The sequence below is a fragment of the Micrasema longulum genome, unplaced genomic scaffold (genome assembly GCF_059751315.1).
Source record: "Micrasema longulum isolate JH-2025_06_02 unplaced genomic scaffold, ASM5975131v1 h1tg001269l, whole genome shotgun sequence".
Taxonomy (NCBI): domain Eukaryota; kingdom Metazoa; phylum Arthropoda; class Insecta; order Trichoptera; family Brachycentridae; genus Micrasema; species Micrasema longulum.
Window position 1 is genome coordinate 165,088 of NW_028278456.1, and position 25,970 is coordinate 191,057.

Below are 25,970 nucleotides of genomic sequence, written 5' to 3' on the forward strand. Positions count from 1 at the left end.
ATCCGAATTATGTTTCCAATAATCATGTGTTCATTTTTACTATACGACCTTTCTTAGGCATCCAGATGTTTACTTACTGAGATGGATATGTTCTCATCATCACTATAGCTGCATCATCTGTATGGCATGTGATGTTAATGACCTTATCTCCCTTAGTAGATTCACTACATTTTTTTGTGCATTTTTTTAATTTATATATTTTTTTTGTGTAAGAAACGGTTTTTGGCGTATATATTTTTGTACTATATTTAGTTATAAAGGTGCTAAACTTGCTTTGTTTCTTTGTTGTTCTTAATATGTGTTATTTTTTAGATGTAAATATTATTTATGTCCCGAATCGAGTTTTCGTAACTTCTGGGAATGTAATTCAACGTATTATACTTGTAAAATAATAATATGCAATATAGCATAGACCACAGACATACTGGTAAAATATGTTAGTTTTAAAATATAATTTTTTCCTTTCTCAAATATGCGATTGCACGACTTTATGATTTTTTGTTTCATAGGTAAAGTTTTTTCAACAGTTGTCATTGGTTTTGCACTTTTATTACTAATTATTAATTAATACCTACTTTTATATAGGTGTTAAGTTAATGTTATAACTGTTGCTTTTCAAAAAAAAAGACTAGCTCTAGTGCTCGGAGAGTGACATACACTGTTATAGTTATTTAGTAATTTGATGTTATATAATTTCAAATACAAATGAGAAAAAAATATTAACAAAATAAAAAGAAAAACAGAAAATAATAATATACCTATACTAATTAAAACATAATGTCTTTTTTACTCGGGTCAAAAATTTATTAAAATTTATTTTGAATTTATATAGTTACTAGTAGACCCGACTGACGTTGTCCTGCCCGAACGTTGGCTTGCCTGCTGTTAGCTTGAAAAAATACTTTTCATTGATAAATAGGCACCTAGTTACTTGTTTATGTTTGAGTTCCAAAACATAAAACAATTAATTTTTAAATTTAGAATTCTTTTTACAAATGTCAAATTTGGCTCTTCTCAACAACAGGGGTGCACTTTATTTATGAATGCAATTTTTTAAATGAATTGAATGTCAATTAATATTATTTTAGTAATACCAAAAATCTAGTAAAAATAAATAAATGGGAAGAAATTATAAGGAATGTAAGGAAAGAATCTAATTGGGATCCAAAAAAGGGAAAAAACAAACACGCACAGCGCAAAGATCTATATTTCGCTGAAAACCGCACGTAAATTGGTTAAGCCGTTTAGAAGGAGTTCAGTGACATCACACGGCGGCCTCCGTGGTGTAGTGGTCAAGACGCTTGACTCACGCACAGAAGGTTCCGGGTTCGATTCCCGGTGAGAACACAAAAATTTAAAAATGTGATTTTTCTCAAGCCTGGTTGTTCTGTAATGTAATTCACCACTGTAATTGGGCCTCTTGGCCTGTTGTGGTGCAAAAAAAAAATGAAATGAAAATGCAGAGAAGAATTATAGATATAAAGATAAAGGTTTTAGTAGTTTTTACTTTATTGGGGAGATTATTAAATTTTTTTTAATCCTTTGAAAACAAAACTATTTTGCCCATGACTTGTGTGGAATTTAGAAATTTTTATATTATTTTGGTATTTTACTCATCTCAAATTTCTCAAAACATTTTATTATTTTTCGCAATTTTTGTTTGAAACTTTGCCCGGTTCATGCTGATTAGTTCGAGTTTAATAAATTTTTCGTGTACAAAAACAGTTTTTTGTTTAATTAGTAAGTATTTAGTAAGTAATTTTACGGATTTTAGTTGAAATCTGCATTAAGTATATTATCGGACAACCGTTTTCATGAATTTGATTTTATAAAAAAAAACGGAAGATTGGTTTGATATTACTTTATTTAGCACAAAAGTAGAAGTAAATTACGATCTAAAAGAAATAAACATTTTTATTCGTAAATGTCTATTCTTTACCACATTTTAAAAACTAATATTTATAAAGATTGGATTTCCCTACATTGTTTCGTGAAACTGCATTAAAATAATAATTATTGTATCTGAAATTAGTAAAATTTGTCTAATTTCTAATCTAGTTTTAACCACAATTCCTTTTAAATTGATCTCGAAAATGAATGACATAACACCATCAACGGTAGCAAATTTTTAATTAAAAGTGGTTAAAATAAAATAAGGTATTTTATTAACATTTAAAACGTTTAAAAATTTAACAAAAAAAAAGTTACATTTAACATATTTTAATATTTTTAAAAAGTTATCATTTAAAATTGTTAAATTATTGACATATTAATGACATGTATTTATTTGAATTCTTAAATTATCTTATTTGTATTAAAACAATGAGGTTTAAGCGTTACAATACATTTCAGTTAGTGACAAAAATTTAAATAAAATGTTATATTCAAAGTAAGTAAATATTGTAATTCATGTTAGGATAAGTTTTTTTTTATAACATAGGACTTTTAGTGTTATTGACCTTGCTTTCAAAATTACAAGGTTTATATTTTAAAAGGGCATTTTGTTTTCTGGATATATTTATCTCAGTAATATTAGGAAAGGAACTTCTCCGCATTTGCTTTATGAATAGAAAATCAAAGAAACTCATACAAGATCAGCCGTTTAGAAGGGAGGTTAATTTCTGGAGACAGTGCTGTTACGTCGTGGTATATTAAATAAAATACGAGGTATTTTGAAGTACAGTTATTGAAAAACAAAAATGTAACATTTACGTACATACGTAAAAATGAACTACTTGAGATATTATATTAAGTCTTGTATTCAATGTAGAATCATGTAACATAATAACATGAGGGTTAACCTAACGTAAAGCAATATTTTTCATTGAATTTTTCTAACAAAAAATGCTATTTTTTTTAAATTTAATACATTTATTTAAAATAATACATGCATAACAAACTAAAAAAAATAATATGTACATATTATAAAAAGACAAAAATACATAATGAGACCCTTATCAATTAGTAGAAGAATCGTGCTCCGGAAAACACCTTCGAATACATGGAACAGATCAACATCCAGAGCGATGTTGTTCAGCATAGCGGTAGCCCTTCCAACAGGCCTAACCATCGGCAGATTGGTCCTGTATATCAGACTATGAAACAATCTATGCTGACGCTGTCTTAGGTAATTATCAAGAACAAACAAACCAATGCTCATCATAATCTCAGAACTATCGATCAAACCGCGCAATAATCGATAAAAATGTGTGGTCATATACACATTTCTTCTAGTCTCTGAACTGTTGTAGCCAAGCATACCCTGGAAAAACTCGGTCGAATAAAGCCAAAGATAATACCCGCACTCTCTCATGTAGAGATATATCAGAAACTTCGTTTGGATTTTCTCTATCATAAGAGAGTACTTCATTTCATGTGGCCCTCAAATCATCGTGCCACTTTCGAGTCTATTTTGCACCGAGGAGTTGTAAAGAGTTCTCAGTACGCGGGTTTTTTTTAAAACCCTAGCTGTACGCAGAACAAATCCTAATATCTTCAATGCATTACCACTGATTGTCTCTATGTGTTCATGAAATGTCAGGGTAGTCACAAATCTAACGCCCAGATCCTTAACATTCAATTTTCATATCGGATTTTGGTCATTAATTTTGTAGAGAAAAAATATAGTTTTTTGGGCCCTAGTGAAGGACGTGACCGAACACTTAGAAACATCAAACTTACGTTTGTTTCGTCAAACTTTCCGACGAGATATGGATAAAACCGCATGTTAGAAGATACATTGGTGCTTCTTCATGTTTGTTCGTTTAATGCATGTTTGTTTGTTCTCTAGAATAGTTAAGATTTTAAGTGCCAAGAGAGCGAGTTATATACTTAGTACAAGTAACGAGAATGTTGCTAATGTGAATAAACAAATTACTCTACAACATAGATTACACAGTCTACAATTAAAACAGGCGTTAACGCGTCGTACTATACTCAAATAAACGTGTTGTGTAAATACTAAATACACAATTCGCAAACACGCGCAATCTAAATTACTCAAAGCCTATTTCCACTCAGTGCAATTATCGCATCTCCTTTAAACATGCTTTCAAAGAATTTCTGATGAATATTGCGAGGAACGCAAAAGCGATTTTACCCGCGCTTGCAGTATTTCTGGTTAAGGCTGTAGTCTGGTAAAACGAACGCGAAATGAGGAAATCATGCGATGTTTCCATTTTAAAACGAATGTTTTTTTTCAATCGCGTAATAATAAAAAATTAAAACAAATAAATGAAATAAAAAAAATAATTTTTAAAGGTATTTTAATAAAAAAATATACTTAAAAGTTTTATGTTACTAACATTTACTGCTTTTAGACAGGCAGATTACGCTATTTCAAATTTAGACTAAACTAAGGTATCTGGGATCTTAATAAAGACTAAGTATTGAACAAAAAAATTTGTAATAATTTGATGAAAATAAATTTACCATAAAAGTGACTGCGGCCAAATGTTGTATTTTGTTTTTGAGAAGAAATACAAGCATTTTAATTCACATACATTTTTGTGACATTTTCCTTTATTTCTACTTAAAATTATGCCTTTGGTATAATACTCTAAAAAAAAATTGAAACACTTTAGATGAAATCCTTTTTCATAGAATTGTATTATCTTTTTTTGAAAAAAAGAATATAATTCTGGTTGTAATATTCAATTTAAAACAATATCTTATTGACTTTTTTGTGACTTTCAGACCAGCCCTTACCGAAAACGATAAGGATACTTCCAGGTGGTTTTCAATAGTTGCAAGTGGTCGTCAATGCATATTTATGAACTTTGAAAGTCATTATAACTGTGATGATAAAATCAAACACGAATTCATTCAGAAAATATAACTTTTTGCAGTGGTTACGGAAATGCATCATCAGTTTTCTATTTTTTTTTTGTATAAGTGCTTTGTTATTGCTGTTGTTTATTGATATGTGTATAAATAAAGTTTGAAATGAAATATGAAGTATGTTTTTCATGCTCGTATTATATTATTGATTAAGGTGTTCCTAAACGAAAATATGTAACTTATTATTCATATTTAGCGCTTTTATTATTTTTTATTTGAAAATGCCATTTTTACGTTTATTTTAAATTGAAATTTTACGAAGCTTAGTTTGCGGAAACTTTACACTATATTGATTGTAACAAATATCATAACAATTTTATTTACGTCCTTTTAATAAAATGGTGTACAAAACAAAAAATCTTTTTCATATTTATCAGTTTTGTAAAATTTCCATTGAAAATAAACGTAATTTTCATTAAAAAATAATAAAAGCGCCATCCATGAATAATTAGTTTCATATTTTCGCTTGGAATCATCTTCAACAATTATTACAAACAAACTATATATGATATTTTTTTTATTGTCTTTCTCACGCTCATTTTACCAATATATTTTTACTTATTTCACTTAAAAATGAAGTAAAATTCATTAAAATAAAGTATAAGCATTTACAGGGCTTATTACAGACTGATTGAAATTGCCATTTTACACGCTGTGTAACATTTACATTTTGACTATGTTTGAACATCCATTTTACTGCAGTTCTTTTATTTGCTGACTTTTGTGAAATTAAATAGCTGTCATTAAAAAAAGATTATAAAAAAATCGAAAACTGTAGTGATATTGGTATTCATTTGACTAAATTATTTTACCTACTAGGCAATGCCTGAAACTATTTTTCAATTTTTAAGCTTCTTCTTGGACCGCTTAGTTCAATTAATAATAATTTGCGTTTGTCCAAATGTTTGTAGACAAAGACTGGAATTTACCCCCCAATTTACATTAAGATAAAAATATCTATTAAAACTAAGAACTAATGCAGTCAGATGAATCTCACCAAGTAAGCAAAGGATACCGATTTATTCAATAGTTAGACAGACAGCAAACGATAATTTGTTGGCATCAATACAGCTTTAATACCATTTATAATACATTTGTTCTAGAATTGATTAGTTTTACACGTGAAATGAAAATTATTCTTACCTTTTATTTTGCAAACGTTTTAAAAACACAGCAGATAATTTAAGAATATATTTTGAGAAGTTAAAAGTTAATTGAATTTTTATTTCAATTAAATCGTATCCGAATAAAAAGTCGAAACTGGTGTAGACAAAATTGAATAACTATTTTTATCGCTCCGCGAGTTACTCGATAGGGCAAAAAATTGGCATCGAGAGGCTAATAAACCATAAACCAACAAAAACAAGGACTGCTTGATATTTTTGTCAATCGAAATTATCGTTAGATACAATGTCCAATGCAACTGCCCATTTCCCTGCATATTGTAATACTTGCATTGCGTCACTCAGCAGTAATCTCATTTCGCCAGAAACAATACGAGCGTACATTTGCGCAGGAAATCGCCTTCATACTCTGAATCCGATCTTACATAAAAACCTTTCATGCCGGTTGACAATATAATACAAAGGTCCGTTCGATAATGGCATGTCTATGGAATTATACTGGCAATGGGATGTTCGGCTAAAATGACATGAATTAAATATTGCACGGAGAAGGCGAACCATTATGCTGAGGGCATTATTTTCCTAACGAAACATTAACTAGCCAGTTAGACACCCGGTTGCCTAATGTATCGTCCTCGATTGAATATAATTTGCAGGTAGTTTTGATTAAGGGATCTATGTTTCTCAACGCTATGAATCGGAAACTTTTTTATTTAAAAAAAAACATTATTAAATTATATACATTTTTGATAGTAGTAACTTAATGACGAATAAATAAATAATGTCATTTTTAATAAGTTCAGCTAGTGAAAACAGCACCAGATAGTCAATGGCTTATTGACAATTTGTAATACGTACATATTATATAATTATATTAATTTATTTATGCATTTCATAACATAAACAATTTTTTGTTCACTTTGCCCAGCTGTATGAAACAGTACTTATGATTTTCTTGTTCTATTACTTTAAAATAATTTATTATTTAATTTGTTTTTTACATTTATTCTTGAATTGTGTAAACTTTCTACTGAATGTGTTGTTTATTTTTTTGGTTATTTTTTTAAAATATAAATCTTGAATAATTTTTTGGTTTAATTTTTTTTTATAAATCTTGGGTAAAAGGAAATTTACGTTTTCAAAAAAAAAATATTAAGCCAAATATGTTAGTATTATAAATTTTTGAATAAGGCAGATTTGTCGTTTATGTTAATAAAATAAATAAAATAATTTGTATAGGTACTTACGAACTCGTGATAGGCCTCACAGTAAAAAAACTGTGTCACAGGTTTCGCTAAACAAAACCACCTATCGGGTTTTTAATTTGTCGAATAAGTCATTGGAATCAATAATTTATTTTCCGTTCGACGTTATTCTTAAAACGTTTTTTTTTTGTATTTTTCAAATATGTGTATGTTAAAGAACGCAAATTAAACAAAATAAAGTTTAAACAACAAAGTAAAAAATATATTTTTTAAATTACAATATGGTCCAGTTATATAAATTGTAATAATAAAAATAAAAGTTGTGCCGATTTTTAATCGAGACGATATTTTTTTTAAAGAGTTTTTTAAACTTTGAAAGTGAGGCGGGAGAATGAATAAATTAGTCATTGGATTGTAAAAAATAATAAAACTCCTACGTTCCTTTGAATTGTGAAACGAGTAATTTTTCTAATAATTATGTAGACATAAAACGTTTTAAGTGGCCATGTTACAACAATGTTTTGAGTATGTCCAAATGTTTGCAAACTGGCCTGTCTGTAAACATTTGGACATACTTAAAACATTGATGACTCAACAAACTGGTAAAAGAAAAGATACAAAAAATGAAAAATTGTTTTCAGGCATTGCCCAGCACTTGATTAAGGTTTTATCTCTTTTACATCATAAAAGTCAACAGATGGAAGAGTTAAAGATGTTTGGATATTTAAACATAGGCAGAACGGTGAATATTGCACAATTTTATTTTATTTATTTATTTAACTTTTTGTACATAATGTTATTTGTACATTGGCGGGCTTATTGCCAAATGGCAATTTCTTCCAACCAACCAATAAAATAAAAGTTTTATTTTTATATTTCAAGTTACAGAACATATTCAATAGAAGAAAAAAAAAGATTAAAAAGTTAAAAATATATAAAAATATAAATAAACGTATTTGTTTATAAATTACCTTAAATCAAAACTATTACTCAATGGGAAAAAGGAAAAAAGAGGAAAGAGGAAAAAGGAATGGAGGAGAGATTAAGGAAGAGAAAGGAGATGTTTCTTCAGACGTGATTTAAACAGAGATAATGTAGTAACATCTTTGATGGTGGATGGGAGATGATTCCACAGTCAAGCCGCATGGACACTATATGAGTTAGAGAAGAAAGATGAATTGTGTATGGGTATTAAGAGAGTGCCTTGAGAATGAGAACGAAGAGGTAAACCATGAACTGATATGCGTTGAAATTTTTCACGCAGGTATATAGGAGCGTTAGGACTATGAAGTACATTGAACAGAAGTGAGAGGGAGTGATAGTATCAAATGTGTAAAGTGGCCACTCAAACCAGCCAACGACAGGTCATAAGCCCTTTAAATGCCTAGACTTCCATTTTCCTTTATCAAAAATCTTTCCCTTCTCTTGCAACAAATTTAGCTATGTTATAAATTGAATTCAATGAAACCACCTAGTGACCCTTATATAAATCAACAAAAAATATGCCACTTTTGTGAAATGTCTAATAGTTTTTTATGGTTTGGTATTTCAGTATTAGCCCGTGAAACCTGCTTGATAGTTTGTGATTAATTTATTAGAATTTTTGGTTAATTTTACAGTTTGAGGAACATTCGTGGAGTGTCACAAGTTTAGCAGAAGTAAATCGCCTCAGTAATCCCGAGTCACCACCGCACCGTTTCGATACGCGTGTTTTGCGTAAGTGTTTGATGTCACAAACGATTACGGACTCACATATTATAATGTTCCTTCATACACACGTACCTCTGTGTGACAACATACGTCACAGCGGCACTATTATAAAGAGATTTGAATGGGACAAACGCATTTAACCATGACACAGTTGTAAAATTATAGTGAATTGAGAAAAAAAAACATTTTTGATTTCTTTCAATGAAATAAAAAGTGCCATGCAGCACAATTCGATGTTTGTTCAATTACTTAAGGAAAAAAAATCTTTGATTACTAACCACAGACAATTTAGCGAGGAAATAAATTATTGATTGAAAATATTCGTGATCGTTAATTCGATTCGTGTTTACAGCGTACCTACTTTATTAAACATTTATAGTATGTTAGAATTAATTTTATTGATCGAATCGGAACTCACTTCGTAATACTTATTATGTAGTATTGTGTGTAAAACCAAGAATAAACTTTTTATTTTATAATAATATGTAAGAAATACAAACGAGTATCTAAATTTCGACGTGTTGCGGGTGTATAATTTATACCTTACTTGGATTGCTGGTATAAATGCTCAGAATCAAATTAGGAAATAGTATATGCCACTCTAATACTAATAGTGTAGTATGTAAGTATATTAAATCGGATAGAAAGATATATATAATATGTACGTCAACACTGTAGTTAGTTACTACATCTTACAATCTCCGCATCAAATTGTGATTTTTTGTACGAGTTACATGTCAAATGGTGCCTCAAACAGAGGTTAAATATTGGAATTACTTCTAACTAAAAATGACAACCAACTAATAATAGGTTTCCTCAACTTAAACAATGCAAAATTCAAGTAAAGTAATATAAATTGAAAAGAATGGCCTTCGGAAAAATTGGCATAAATGATGTTTTCTTTTGAGGTTTCAACAGAGATTAACAGTAACTGCTTTTTTAACTTAAAAAAAATGTAAAAATGGACAAAGATAGATAAAAATGTGAAAAAATAGTAAGGAAACGTTAAGAAAATATTCGTACTATTTTAGTTTTTTAGTAGTATATATTCTGTTTTATTTTGTATTTTGAGTGATATTTTCAGCGCTGATAACGTATTGTGCAGTCGATATTTTAAAAACACAATTTTACATATAACGAAAACTGAACAAAATTTTGTTCAAAGTTGTTATACTTTTTTTAATTTAATATGTTATTTGACATATAAAGGATTGGTATGACAGGGTTATGAATGACGAAATTAAAGGAAGGGTACTAATCTGAGACATGTATAGTTGATACGATTAAGAAAAAGTCTCTAATATGGTTTATTCATGTAGAAAAAATGGATGACAAAATAATGGTAAAACAGATATAATTATATACGACGATAATGAATGATAACGTATGACAAGGACGACCAAGAAAGACGTGGCATGATCTGATAAACCACAATTTCCTCTCCAGTCATGACAAAAGCAGACACAACCGAAAAGCATGTATGAGAACATGTATGAATGTGGAAGGAGCTAGGAATGTATGTCAGGATAGACATGTGCGGTGGTTTGTTCTCTCTGCTAAGCATAACGGAAAAAATATTTTGAGGGTAGTAGTAAAGTCGCGGTAGAAATGGTTGCTGACTATTTTTTTTTAAAGCTAAATTTGTATGGTTGTTACCCATAATACGATAGATACTGTTTAACTGTTTATTGTTGTAGAATATAAAAATATCTGTTGTAAATTTGTATACTTGTCATTTATAACATGATACTCGTAGATGCTGTTTAACTGAGAAAGTAAACTAAAAATACAATATACGAGTATACAATAACTGATATTTTTAGATAAGAGATTCGAGTTAATTTTACTACGATATAATGGAAAGCGGAAGCATACACATTATTAAATATGGCAAAAGTAAAAATTAAAAATGATTACACAAACATTGTATTTCAATAAACATCTGAACAACACGCTTAATAGTATATAAATCAAGGCAATATCTCGCAGCAGTCTCCTGTCATTATACTGAAAAACATTGGCAAATCTTTTATCTTGTCATTGTTATCGGGGAGTATATATTTTCATTAATTTATGCGCTGTCTAAATAATTAACAACTGGATAAAGAGAATCTATTTTTTTAGGAATATTACGTTAAGTGTAATAGTAGGTCAAAGTAAATAATTATCAGGAAAATCTGCCATTTTGTTGAGAGTGAAACCATTTTCCCGCCAACTGGTGTATAACGACCGTTACAGGTAACTGCTTCGCTGCATTTTTCTCTGTTGGCGAGGACGTCACGATACGAGTCAATCTTTTGCTTTTGTTTATACCCTAAATTACGTATTTTTCTTAAGTCCCAACAGAGATTAACGTCCGTCATTATTTTTAACTTAATTAAAAGACTGCTGAAAAGTGAGTTAGACAAATTAATAAACATAAAATCAGTAAATGTTTTTAATATTGAGATCGTCCAGTTCATTAGTCAGGAATTTCCAAATATGAAGTTCAGAGACAATGGTAATTTTTTTTATGGTCACATAAAATCGAATATTGTCAATTTGCGCATGATTTAATTTTGTTTTTAAATGTATCTGTTGTTTGTAGAGAAACTTGTTAAGATTTATATTACGCAAAAACATTGTAAAAAGTTTTAGGAAGGTTTCAAAATGTCTCTAATTTTAGTCTTGAATCTCTGTATCGTCGTTAACTTCAGTCTGTGTGGTAGGTTATTGTAGATTTTCTGTCCGTTGTTTAGCAGTAGATTTTAGTTGCAGTGTGTATTTCTTATGTCGTCGTGATTGTGAATTAGGGAGTATCATTTTTTTCAACTTTCGAATTCAGAAACGTTATGGGTCTCAAAAGTTGCATTTTAGAAAATATAAAAGAACAACATTTTTAAATAATTTTTTTATTGGTCTTTGGTTTGCTAAAATCCGGCAAACTTCAGAAAAAATAAAGAATTTCTCAATATTTCAAAAATTATTTTCTATTCAAATATTGCATTTTTTTTAGCAAACGCCATGTTCATAACAATTCAAACCATGTAAAAATATAAAAATTGTATTTACTTATTCCAAAATTGAATATACTAAATAATTAAAGAAGATTGCCTTATGAAGGATTTTTGAATAGTATCTATGTCACAATAATGATTTATTTTACTTTAAATTTACAATTTATCAATATGTCTTCGAAAAAAAAGATTCAAGACTCGTTACAAAATCTTACTTTTTAAAGTAAACTCCAAAAGAAGAGAAGAGTTTACCAACTAATGAAGATATCTTCAGATACTAGTAATGGATGAGAAACCAAATGAAAAATTATTTGTTGCAAGTCACTGGCGTCAGAAATATATTTTATAGTTACTTTAAAAATAATTTTAATATGGCAACAAGTCTCCATTTCCGTGGTTTAAAGTTTGCGAGTCAAACAAATGGTGCAATTTTTATTAAAATGATATCCAAATTTATTTTAAAATCAGAAAAAAAAATGAATTAAGGTTGCAGGTATTTGAAAAACAAAGCAAAGAGTTTTCCTTCAAAAAATCAAAAACTCTTCAATCAACATCATCAACATGAAAAAAAAAACAGAATAAAATAATTTGTCGAACTCTCCAGTTTTATTGCATCTTTCTGATAGTTAGAGAGATACCAAGGAAAAGTACGACTTATAAATCAAGATTTAGTTTCATCAGCTTGCAGTCATGTATATGATAAAAATCAAATCTAAAATCAAAACCCTCATAAATTTTATTAATCTTTCTCAGATAACTGATAGCTACAAGGTCTCATACAGGGTAGCAGTTGCAATTGTATCCGCTACCCTACAGCCTGTAAACTCTATTTCAAGCAATAATATTTCTTGCAATTTATATTAGACCACAATAAGCTGAGAAAACAAAGAATAACAGAGAGAAACATAAAAAAAAAAAACATAACTATCCAAACATTTAAGGACTGTTTTTTAACGGGAGTAATTTTAATCTTAGCTTTGTAAAAAAAAGTAAAAATATTATTGACGAATAACTCTTAATAACTTTCGTGCAAGAACTTAGATCAGTTTATCCTGGCCATGTTTCTCCTTCAGCAGGCACTACTAGAATATTCGAGAAGGCAAAATTTAAATTTTTATAAGATAAATATTATAATGTTACTGAATGAGTTTCTGTTGCATTTTTGCCCATTCTGAGAATCTTTCACTATCAATGATAACCGATAGCGACTTAAAATAAGAATATTTTTTTCCAAAAGAATCGTATGCTTGCGTTCTTTTATTTCATCAAGATTAAAAAGAGCATTTTCCACTCCCAAATTAAACTTTAAAAGGGAAAATTATTATGGTTTAATTGGCCAGCATGATGCAGATCTTGTTTTGATAGAACTACCGCTTTTGCGAGCTATAACGCCAGAAGTGTGAGTGCAACAAGTAAACCTAGACAATGTAAATGTGTTGGACTTTTAGAAGATTCCTTGTCACACAAAATCAAGAAAAATGCGATGTCTTGGTGGAAAAAATGCGAGATGTTTTTATATGCGCAACACAAAATTCGAAAAAAGTGATGCCGACATTAAATTTAATTTTAATAGAAACGCCGGGAAAAAGTTATGTGCAAGTATTTATAAGCGTTTCAATGAAATATAATTTAAAATGCAGGTATTAAATGTTGACGATTTGGTAGCCATGAATTTTAACGACTTAACAACTTAACGGACTATTAGCAAGGTCACAAAAATTGCTTCCAAAATTTGAATCAGCGAAGTTACCATGAATCACTATTGTTAAAGTTGTTGCATAACTTTATAATAGTCTGGTACATATCTTGGGCCTTATGAAACATATTGTAAAGCCACTTGGATAATAGTTATACCTGCGCGCGCGTTCCCACAAAGCTGTTTGTTCACAGTGGCTGCATTTTATAGTACCTATTTAATTTGAGTTAGTTTTAAGATGGCGCAGAAAAGATACGAAGGTATATTAAAGTCACTCTCATTTTCAGAATATTAGCGGCATATCATTTTCAGCCGTTCATTGTTTGTTTTTTTAAGAAGCCATTGTTGTTTAAAAGCGACATTGGCATACATTTTGAGTAAATCCTGTTCAATGGATTAAGATTTCAAGGTGTATTTGCGTCCAACTACAAATTTAAGACAAAACATTGTCATTTTTATTTATTTTTTATATTGTACATGCATAAGTGTAAAGAGCCTTCTTAAATATATCAGTGAGCTGCGATGTAAATACAATCAACGCTGTATTAGGGATATGAAAGTGTGCTATGATAATGGATGTAGAGCCCTACATAAGCTTTTCCGACTTTGTGGTGCGAGTGGATGTTTGCTGCTGTTAGACTTTCTCACTGGGATGGACTGCTGCGGCACCGGATAACAGACCTCAGAGAGCGGCCAGAAAAAAGCCCTTACATCATAATCAGCCAATTGGTGGAACATTGCTGGGAATTGAGGTTGTGGCAGCATTAAAGTAGGACGATTAACTACTATTCTTCTTTATTTTTTGTTACCTATTGTAGTTTTTTTTGGTTCCTCTCGTTTTAGTTATATTATCTTACAATCTTTTTTGGTTTTCTCTTAAATAATTTATTTGTTTTTTATTGTTTATATGTGTTTTTCTGATTATTCATACTTTACAATGGTTATACGGCTGGTTGAGTATTGCACTACTCACCCAATCGAGCTGGAATAAAAATTAATAGAATTATTTTTGTTATTATTATTGTTTAAATTCCATTTAAATTATGTTCATCAATAATTATCAAATGCTTTAAAAAAATTTTTGATGAGCACCAAATTTTTTTTGAATACAAAACATTAAAAGGCAAAATTACTGTGGTGAATCAGATATCGCGAAAAAACATATATTTGTAGTCGCGTCGGGAGAGAACCCATAAAAAGTAAGCGTTCTAGCTTTTCCATTACGAGAAGAGTTTTTAAATTAAATTCGTTAATTTATAATCAAACTCTGCAAAAATCATACGTTAAAAATATATCTAAAAACAGTACAAGCATATTAACATTTTAAAACAATAAAAATATATAAATTCAACCTTTTTTGGCTTATATTTTATGAGAAATTTATTGCGATAAAGAAGTAAACGATTTTTGAAAAGGGAATATGGAATTCAAGGTATTTACACTGAATATAAATAGTCGTTAGCTGGTTGGAGATACTTTATACATTGTGTGACATTCACAATTCTGCCTAAGTTAAAATATCTACATTTCCTAAACTTTTCCATCTGTTAATTTCTGCGAAGTTATAGAACTAAAATAATTATTGCTGTGGGTGAGATTCATCTGGCTGAATTATTTCACCTAATACCCCCCCTATTGGAGTTCCCACTCCTGAAAATACTTTTTAACTTTTACACTTTTTTTGTTCAAGTTAGTTTAACTACCTTTTATTTAATAAAAAATGTTCTTTCTCGAATTCATTCGTAAAAAAATAATGTAAATATTATAATTTTGATAAAAAAAATAATGAAATAATATATCCTTTTATTTTTAATTGAACCGGCATTCACTTCGTAACACTTCATTATAAATTATTATGAAAATAAAACTTTGTTATCAGTGTTACACAATTTTATTCTTTTACAAGAACACAACTATAGTTTCGGGAGAGCACTCCTCCCATCGACGGGTGATATAAAACTCCCCTCCCTGATATAAAACTCCTAGGAGTGCTCTCCTGAAACTATAGTTGTGTTCTTGTAAAATAATAAAATTGTGTAACACTGATAACAAAGTTTTATTTTCATAATAATTTAATATATCCTCGTATAATATTTATGTCGCTGCCTTGTTTTATCATTCACCGGCAGAAAATAAGACAACGCTTATTTTAACAATAAAAATAAAATACTAAAAAGTGTCCAAAGAATAATACTATCACAAATTAAATCAGAACTTGAAAATGTATTCTTGCTAATGGGCGGAGGAGAATACGCAGACCAATTTATTTAATTTAAAATGTCATAAAACGAAAAACATTTAGATTAAACCGGTTACTAAGAAGTACATTTTTTATTTTAGGGTGACTTATTATGATTTACGATACAATTTTAACATAAACATGTTTCCACCTACTTCGAATTTGAAACAAATTTTAGAATTTATAGGCAAATAAATCAAACATTTTTTTGCAGGTCCCATTCATTTTCCACTATACACGGAATGTAAATCAAAAATAATATACTAGTCCATTACTTGTATAGAGACTACAGGTCTAGGTTGAAATTTACGACATTCATGCAGAACCATTCTGATTCATGAAACTCCATGTGATTTTTTTCCAAGATTGCATTTTAAATCGTGAGTCTTCAACTACATGAGTAGAGATGTGAATCGCGTTCTTTAATATAAAGCAACAAATCTTTTTGGAGAACAATCCGTTACATGGTAGAGCACAGTCTAATGGCAGACGGTAATCTTTGAATGGTAATTCACGTAAACAATGTGCGAATCAGCTGTCCTTGAAACCGCAGCGGATAAGGCGATCGTATCCCGTAGTATTGCGTACGAGCAGAAATAGACAATCTAGAGCAGAAAATAGATAAGTACTGGGCATATACAAGCGTAGTCTAAATGCAGGAAATAGGTTGCGAAACCGTCCTGCTTCAAGGAGTCTGAAATCGACAGCGGAAACGGTTCAGAGAACCCGTGAGTCACAACATTCTGTCTGTTTAGATCTAGTTATCCGTTAATTGTTAGCCATATCGGGAAACGTTTTTGATTCTGGAACAGTAATACTCGTAAAAAAGAAAACTGTATGCAACTTACCATATAAATAGTATTTATTTTCCTGGGTAAACCAGATCCTACGATTAAGTGCGATTTTTTTTTTCTTATGTTTAAAGAGAAAATAAAGTATTTGGCAGCACCTGTGCTTGTAGTGAAATGAGTAACGCAGTTGGGTCCATGCACACGGGTACATATTTGATTCCCGTTTAGTACTAATAACAAATCATTTTTTTTAAGGTCGGTTTATTTGCCTTGTTACTTAAATGAGTGCGTTAATTAATTTTAGTGAAAGATTTTAATTTTTTTTATCTGTTATTGTGTTAAGTAAAATTGCATATTAAAACGCATTTTAGTTATGTGTATAACTAAAAATTGCTTTAATTAAAAAATCACAATAGGGATGGAAAACATTTTAGAGAAAGGAATATGGTAGTCTAGGAATTTATAGGGTTTATGACCTGTAATAGGCTGATTTAAGTGGCTGCTTTACATACTGTGTAACATTTACTATTTCAGACATATAAGGGGCTCAAAATACAAGGTTGAATAGATTGTTATTGAAGAAGAAGTTGAAGGCAAACGATGGCTGGGTAGGAAAAAGTTTTCTTGGATAAGATACATACGCAATTGGACTGGGTGGGGGAGTTGATCTTGCAAGCAAAGGATCTTAAAATATATTGGCAGGCAATTAGTTTGATTTGTGGCACATGATGGAGTCAACTCGTGAAAACGGGCATGACGCCAAAAGGAGAAGTACATTTTGGGTAAATATCACAAATGCCTTTATAGATATTTACAAAAATTGAATACACATACAAATAGAAGTATCAATTAATAATGTTTTAATATAATAATTTGAATTCACAATTTATGGGAATTAAATGTTTAAAAAACTAGTAATTTACTTGGTGTTAAAATTTTCCACTAACGTAAAGAATTTTATTTATAAATAAAAATAAAATGAAATCTAATTATCAATTAGTTTTGCATGTACTGGTTAAACAAGGTAAACGCAATTTGTGTCAAAACGCATGAAATTTATTTAACTAGGGTTGACCTGACACGAGCCTAATTTCTGATTGATATTGCCATACAAATTTGGAAATCAGTTATCTATTTCAATATTAATTCTGAACTTACTGACATTAATTTCACCGGGTCAGTAAGCATAGCATTGGCTAACGACAAACTTTCAACTTAATTTATTCAAGGAGTCCGATTGAAATTTTTAAGGCAAAATAACCAAATTTATAATCGTAATCAAATATCAGTAGAGTAAAGATCGCCTTCATTGAGTTTTGTTCTTGCCATGGTTTTCGAAATAAGTGAAAATAATGCGAATGCTTTATTTCGTTTTAAGAAATTTCTTTAATTGCCCATAATATCGTATTCAATACCATAATAACAAATCAACTTCATAGATTATAACATTATCTAGTTATTTAATTTAAATTCTAGATGAAATTCCATTGTAATGACGTAAAAACTTATATTTACATTTTAGTTATTAATTTAAAAAATACTTGGTACACTTACACTTATTTCACTTATTAATTAATAATTTATATGTAAATATAAGTTATTACATCATTATCTAGTTAGATGAAAAATATAAATAAATACAACGTCAGTGGTTTTTAATTACGTCTATGATTTAATTTAAGTACACCTGAATTATTTTATTTTATTTTTTCTTTAGTTGACGATACAGGAAACCTTTAAATATATATTTTTAAAATATGTAATATGGTATTACGTACATTTAAACAAGGTTTATAAGAAGAAGAAAAAACAAAATAGAGAATATAAAATAAATTTTATCATACAAAATATTATATACCTAAATCTAAAATTACCAAAAAAGAGCTAAATATGTACTTTAAATATGCGCAAAAGCTATATTACTTGGAAAACGTTTTTTTTAAATAATAAAATCCTCATAATTACGGTATATAAATTTTAAACTTCGAAGAATCAGTCATGAATTTTTAAATTACAATTTTTTACTAAAAACATTAAATTTGTTAAACCTTAACGATCGAAGAAAAATTATAGACCTTTTCAATATATTCAAAATTGTAAATTCAATATGGGAGTGCCCTGAACTATTATCTCTCATCATCTTCAGGGTGCCTGAAAGAATGACAGGTGCCACCATTTTGTAGCAACAATTCTCGGACAGTGTATACTTGTAATGCTATATTAAACAGACTTCATGTTTTCTGTGTTTTTATTTAAAATATACTTTAATTTGACGTATTTTATGTGTAAGTGAGTATATAATTTTTATTTAATTGTATTTATATATAAATCTATATAACTTAAATGATTGCGTATTATAGTCCCGACTTTATTTAGCAAGGTGGGGCATGAAAATAATTTTTACTCGTGTTATATGTATTTTTGTATGTATAAATAAATAAATTATAAGTTCGTCACCTGAAAAACATTTTACATTATGCTCACAAAAAGTTTAAGGAAAAAACTGTTATAGACTAAATTCTTTTTCTAACAATTTTTTGCAGACGTATTTGCGAAAAACAGTAAAATTAGGCACAATACAGTGTAAATGCAAAAAACGAATTGTATCTAATTCGACGGTAGCAAAAATGCAATAGTTTTTTTCATTATTAAAACATTGTTTGTAAAAAGGAAACTTATTGCGGGCGAAAACGAAACGACAATGCAAATTCAGGAGGCTTCCGACTCTGAGCATTGTTTATTCATTGGACAATACCAATAAACAGCCAGCGGAGCACGACATCTCCCGTCAGACCGACCAAGTATTCGGTCTATTAATTCTGCGCAAGTTGTAGCGTTATTGCATCCTGCGAGCCAATTTCCATAGCTAGAGTTAAAACATTTTTATAGGTCTCAAATCGGAGTAAATTGTTTATAAAACAAAAGAGAAATCCCATTTTTGACCAGATGCTGCATGTTAAGTAAATAACAGCATTTATCGATACTATTCCTGGCCGATTACCTTTCGTTCCCATCCTTCCTTTGACCCATCCTTATGGTACCTACCTCACATCAAGATAGACGATATTCAAAATGAGAAGATTCGGATTTAGAACAAAAACAAAACAACATTTTTGACTTTATATAAAATCGGAAAAAAGTGGTTGGAATCGTCGCGCGTCGAGAAAAACATTGTTATATTAAAGTTTATTTGTGATCCAGTGCCAGAAATTGAAGAACATTCAGATTATATTGAAGGTAGGTATCCACTCCATGTATCTATTCCTTTCTCAAATATTTCCCAATCACAAAACTGAATAAAATTCGATTTTCATTTACAGTCCGCCTTTTCGTTAACACTGTGTATGTGATCATCATCAAACCCTTATCTGCATCCGTTCTTGCATAGGGTACTGAATTGGAAAGATAGATGCAGTGTCTCGATCATGGCTAGCGCTTCAGGTATCAAGATTACAAGAGTAGATCCTAGCAGAATGCTCGTACGAGGTTTTACTGTAATTTGAATTATTAAATGCCAAAATCACGTACGTATTTTGCTAAAAGAAATTTCTCTTCTGTGGCCCTAAGACTGTTCAATGCGCTGGATGAACATATTGAGTTCTCAAAAACGAAAGCCACTTTCAGGACAAGTTTACAAGTTTGAATTTTGTCTAAGCGTGTCGTTCAGATGTTTATTAAAATTTATGCTCATGAAATACTTTTTACTTTTAGTATTCTTTAATAATACGCGTGCTTCCGCTTTACATTATATTGTATCCAAACTCATACAAGGCTCTTGGCGGTATAGAGATACGTTATTGTTTTTTTGTAATATGTATATTTGTATGAATAAATAAAAAAATGAACAAATCTAAGAACAGTGAAATATCGCAGTGCAAACAAACTTATGAATAAATATTTCATGTTGGCCCTGCTATGAATCGAAATCGAATCAAGGACCTTGAACAGAGTAGGTGAACACCCTACGAGGTGGAATTTTCTTCATTTAATTTAATTTTTCAGGATTTTTTCCTGAGTAGCCATCAAGTCAAAAACACTCGTCTAAGATTCTGGTTCTATTTCATGCATAGAACTGTACTCTTTGTCCGCCCAGATACAGACATGATGACCTTTAACATTTCGTTTGACTTTTTTCGCTCATTTTTAATTTTGGAAAAAAACGCTAAAAACTTATATTTAAACCTAATATTTGTTTTTCATTCTTGTATCCATCATTATTACAAGCGAGAATTCTGGACTACAACACTCTTTAATTTTGTCAGCAATTTTTTTTGCGAACTATTTTTAATTTCAGGTATATCTAATTCGAATATACTGATAGAGATCATTTTGTATATTCCCAATCAATATTATGCTCACAGATACTACACCTATTATTAAGGCAATTTGTTTGCTGAATGTAATGTGCACATAGTACGGACATAAATATTTTACTGTTCATAGATACCTATAGAGAGTTTAACAGCTCTTCTATTTATTAACTTAACACTTCTCTTAACACTTAAATCAGTAGTTCTATTTTTATTTTTTTTAATTTGATGAATTGTTTTGCAATCATGAGATTTTTAATGTTATTTTTAAAGAATAACATGTTCATGGTACCGGTTTTGATATTTTTTGTCTTTTTATTTATAATTCTTCTTTTTTATTTTACGTGAGATTTTTAAGCATAAAATAAATTCAAATTCTAATTTCTTAAATAAATATTTTTTACACCATTAAGAATTGATGTAAAATAGTATCATAAATAAAGGTCATATAAATGAAGCAAAAAATGCAACGCACTTTTATTGTCTTAAGATTTACTTTGAATTGCATTCGAATCAAAGTACAAAACTTTTAGTTTTGTTATCGACCTACGGCGACGTAACAGTCTGTTCGTCGCCATCTTGCAGTTATAATTTCGCTTTTGAACTCACAACCATTTCCTACCTAAAATACAATCGATGAAAAAGGTTAAAATCATCCACTTTAACATAGATTGTATTGTGTAAATAAATACATTTGCTCTTTTTATTATTATTAAAACATCAAGCATAAATTCCTAGTAAATTTACATGAATAGGAGTTATTTGTAAAATGTTTAAGTTTAAAAGACGTTTGAATTAGACATTTATTTCTGTGATTTTATTTTATATTCCAAAAGAGTTAAAAAAATAAACTCGTTTAGAAACACTCATTTGCAAAATTTTTCTTTCTGACCATTTAATAAAGAAGTTATGGAGGGTTTGATCACAACCATTAAAGTTTGTTAACTTACTAAAAACTACCGGGTGGCGTTTTTTTTACTAAATTCTTACTATTAATACTCTTCTTGATTGATATGTAAAATCATGTAAAATACTTAAAAACAAACAATAACTAGTTTATTACGCAATTTTTTCCATGTAGGTCACTAATGTTTATCTCTTAAAAGACTGTGGTAAATAATATCTTTGCGCACGGTGATGTAACATTGTGTTACCACTAGTAAAAGACGGAATATTCTAAAGTTCAGACATAAAAAAAACATGAAGACGTACTGTTTGATCGTTTTTTTTCCATTATTTATGCAAATAAACATATAATTTAGCCCTGTTATAGCAAAATAAATTAAAAATCAGAAACACGTCGCTTATGTTACGCGCGTGCGTTCTACATCACTGTCATCAACCGAATAAAGACTGAATCTGTTTTAGACAACACTCGCCGCAGAATAGCGTCTTTGTCTTCCTTGTCATAACTTTTATCTTGTATATGGTATCTGTATAGATGTGTTGCTGAATTAGCGGACATTCATTCTTCGCGTAGAAAGGACATTTTTTTTGTATTAACATTGAGCATAGTTATACAAATTTAACTTTCCAAATCGGGTGTGAAAATGTCCATTTGAAGATTACAAAAAAGACGAATTCATCATTAAAAAAAAGAGAGATATATCAAGTCTTGTGTCTTATGTCAAATAGTATGACATCACAGCCACACAAGAGTTATTTAAAATGCCAAATTATACTCTACCTACTAATGAAATGACTTAATTTTCAATCTCTTTTTTATTTATTTGTAATTTTTCGTTTTTAAGTAAAATACGTGTGCTAACAACATAAAATAATTTTGTGGCCATCAAATACCGAGCACTCATTACTTTTGTTAATGTCCTTTTTTACAACTGGCTTTGATTTAAATATCGGCGTAATTTAAATATCGATCAATGAATGAAATAACATTTTTATACAAGATACGAGCAAGATCGAGCAATAACTAGAAGAGTTTATAAATATATTGTACAGAAAGATGTTTGTTGACGTAATGTGTCTATTAAATTACCAGCCTTAATAATTTGACTGGTTTGAAAATATTTCTTCATGGCAATAAATTTTACAATTGCACAGAAAAGTTTCAAATAAAATAAAGTAGCGCAGATTTAAAAATTTCGAATGGAATTTGAAGCGTTTTTGTAATACGTCCTATATATTATGGACAATCATTAAAAAACATCTAGTCAAAATATGGATAATTTTGCAGTTTCTATTAATTTTTGTGAATTGTTTAGTATCACTCATTGAACCAAGTTATTACATATACTGTTAATGTAATGAAGATGCAAGTTGTATAATAGATTAGTTATAGTGAAGGATCTCTGTCTCGTGTTGCATAATTGTTAATTTGTTATTCGCGTGTAAACTCAAAGATAGATTATTAACAATTTGTAGTCAATAACGATCATAATAATAAGTTGACACTTGACATTTATTTTAATATTTCTTCATTAGTAGACAAATATGACCAAAACGTATCTGCTCTCAAACGTTTGAGTAATTATTTGGAGAAAATATGACGTTTTAGCTGGTCGACTCAAGAATTAAAAAGCAATAAATTCCATCTCAACAATACGAAAATCTAAAACGACGTTACCATCAAATTAATATTGTGTATCTTAAAGTAAAAGAATCGTCTTACGTCATATAATGAAAACATTTTGTATTTTATTTGGATATTATATTTGGATGGATAAAACATTAACCTTTTGCAAAGAAAATATTGATCGTAAAGAAATGTATCTTTGGGAATACACTCATTTACAGTGGCTTAAAAGTTAATGCATTCTTAATTAGATACATTTAAGTATATTGTCTGAATTTGAAAAAACATATGAAAATATCATTGTACTTTTAGATTCAATGAAGAGTAATTATTTATAAAATACACGTTTAGGAAAATCAAAATGGATATTTCTTTAAAATTTAAAGATGTATATTTTATGAAGAATGAAATTCTAATTCCGGTAACTAGACAGGTACACTATTCACTAATGTGTTTTTCAATGAAAAATAAAGAGTCCTAATTAAATAATATAATGGCTAAAATCATTGTCATTCATCTTATATTGTTTGGTAAACAAACAGTCTATAATTTTTTTTATTTTTTTTTTTATTCAGAGACATGTAAAAAAAGGATGTAAAACTAAATATATATTTTTGTATTACCTTGCATCCTTCGCAAGTAAATGCTCCAAAGTGAAATCCTGCCGCAGGTTCGCCGCATACTTTGCATTGTTGGTTCATCTGCAAAATAAGATTTAGATTATAAAAGATGCAGAAAAAAACATGTTTTTTATTAACTCAACAGGGATGAAGAACATTTAAGAGAAGGTAATGTGGAAGCACGGCTGGTTTGATTTTCGAAAAATATAATATATTCTGGCGCTGCTTGGTATATAGGTGAAATAATTTATGAAAAAAATAAATGCGGATGTTTAAACATGGGCAGAATGGTGAATGTTAAATAGTTTTCAGTTTGAATAAATCGCATGCAGGAATCGCATTTAAGGTAAATGATAAATAGGTATATACAAAAGCGCTTTTATTTTGAAACACGTTTCATTTTAGTGCGATTTGGTTGAATTTTGCATGCAATTTTGCATGTGAGGAAGTTTAGTGCTACGGAAAATTAAATTAAAATCGTTTTCTTACGCACGCTAAAAAATCGAGCATTTCATTGTAAATCTAAGTTTCTCGCAAATGTATGAAAAAAATACAGAATTGATTTTAATAAAACTTAAATACTTTAAATGACGTCACAAGTTCTCCGTAACTAAGCGATAAGAAAGTGTTGTCATTGAGTTCCAGTTACTGGGAAGCGAACTAATCAATCAGCACAACTCACCGAAGAGAACTTGTGACGTCACAGATAAAGTAATTTAAAAACATTAAAATATCTTAGCGTTGAATACGATTCATAAAAATATACGGAAGAATATTTTGGATTAGTTTGATAGTCTTTTGACTGATAAAAAAAATTGAGAAAATGGCTTAAGTTCCTCATTGATGTTTGTTGTTTTTTGCAAAACAACTCAAACATTGTTAATAGTGGCTTGGCTGCATTTAATTTACTAAGTATAAACAAGGGTACAATCTAGCGATGCAATAGAAGGATGAAGTCATAAGAAAGGCAACTGATAAAGAAGCAACTGATGAATTACCATGGGAAATCCAACGCAATGTGAATAGTATTGTACTGTTCGCCCTCTCATTAAAGTTATTAAGCGCTCGGAGCATACTCTTCGAGCACTAGACGCGATGTTGGTGAGGCTTGATAATTGTGGGGCTATGATGAATGGGAGCAGCCTCCCCTACTTAGCCAGCGACCATAATGAATACATCACCATCTCACCGTGATTCTTCATCTGACGTTGAGTAATCTGGTGCAGTCGTAGAATGGAGTCCCTGGAACTGCGGTTTTAATAGCCATCTCTGATTGTTCCGGCTACCGAGATGCGAATAGTTATTGTGCGTTTGTCTATTGTTTCTTCCGAGTTCGGAAAGAGCGTGTTGTAAACAGAAATTACGGGAAAATTGGCCATAACATTTCTCTATCCTAGGGAAAAAAAGAAGAGAGTCCATTTTTTGCTATTTTGAAGTTAAAAAAGCAGAAATTATCGAAATAAGCTATTTTATGCGTGAATAAAACAACAAAGCCCGTTTTTGTCATAAAAATGATTTTTTAAGTTCAAATAAAATAAATATTGTGAAAAACATCAGCAGTCGTTATTTTAACAAACACTATTAAAAAAAATCATTTATTTACATTGAAAGTTCATTACAGGTTAAAATGATCTATTCTGGATATTTGTAGCACTTACTTTGTCTATTATTGTTATATTTTAAAGATATATAAAATTTATTATTGTTATCAAAAACATTTTTCACTTTGTGGTATGACATTTTACACTTATTTGTTTATTGATTGTTATGATTTATTTTATCTTCTTTCTCTTTCTTTCTTTCAATTTTCTGTCTCTTTCATACAATATTTTATTACATAAATAGCAACGCGTGTAATTATAAGTTAGTTAAATTCCTGACGATGAGGTAGTAACCTCGAAACCGGT

At 29.6% G+C, this 25,970-nt stretch overlaps 1 protein-coding gene across 1 annotated transcript in view; it reads right to left on the reverse strand.

The window, feature by feature from the left end:
- The window catches only part of LOC148276129 (uncharacterized), a 39,471-nt gene extending 15,327 nt beyond the window's left edge, over window positions 1-24,144 (reverse strand). The window contains exon 1 of the mRNA XM_088234724.1: window positions 24,067-24,144. Within this exon, the coding sequence (XP_088090850.1) occupies window positions 24,067-24,144 (78 nt within the window). The remainder of the gene's footprint in view (window positions 1-24,066) is intronic.
- Between the last annotated feature and the right edge of the window lie 1,826 nt (window positions 24,145-25,970).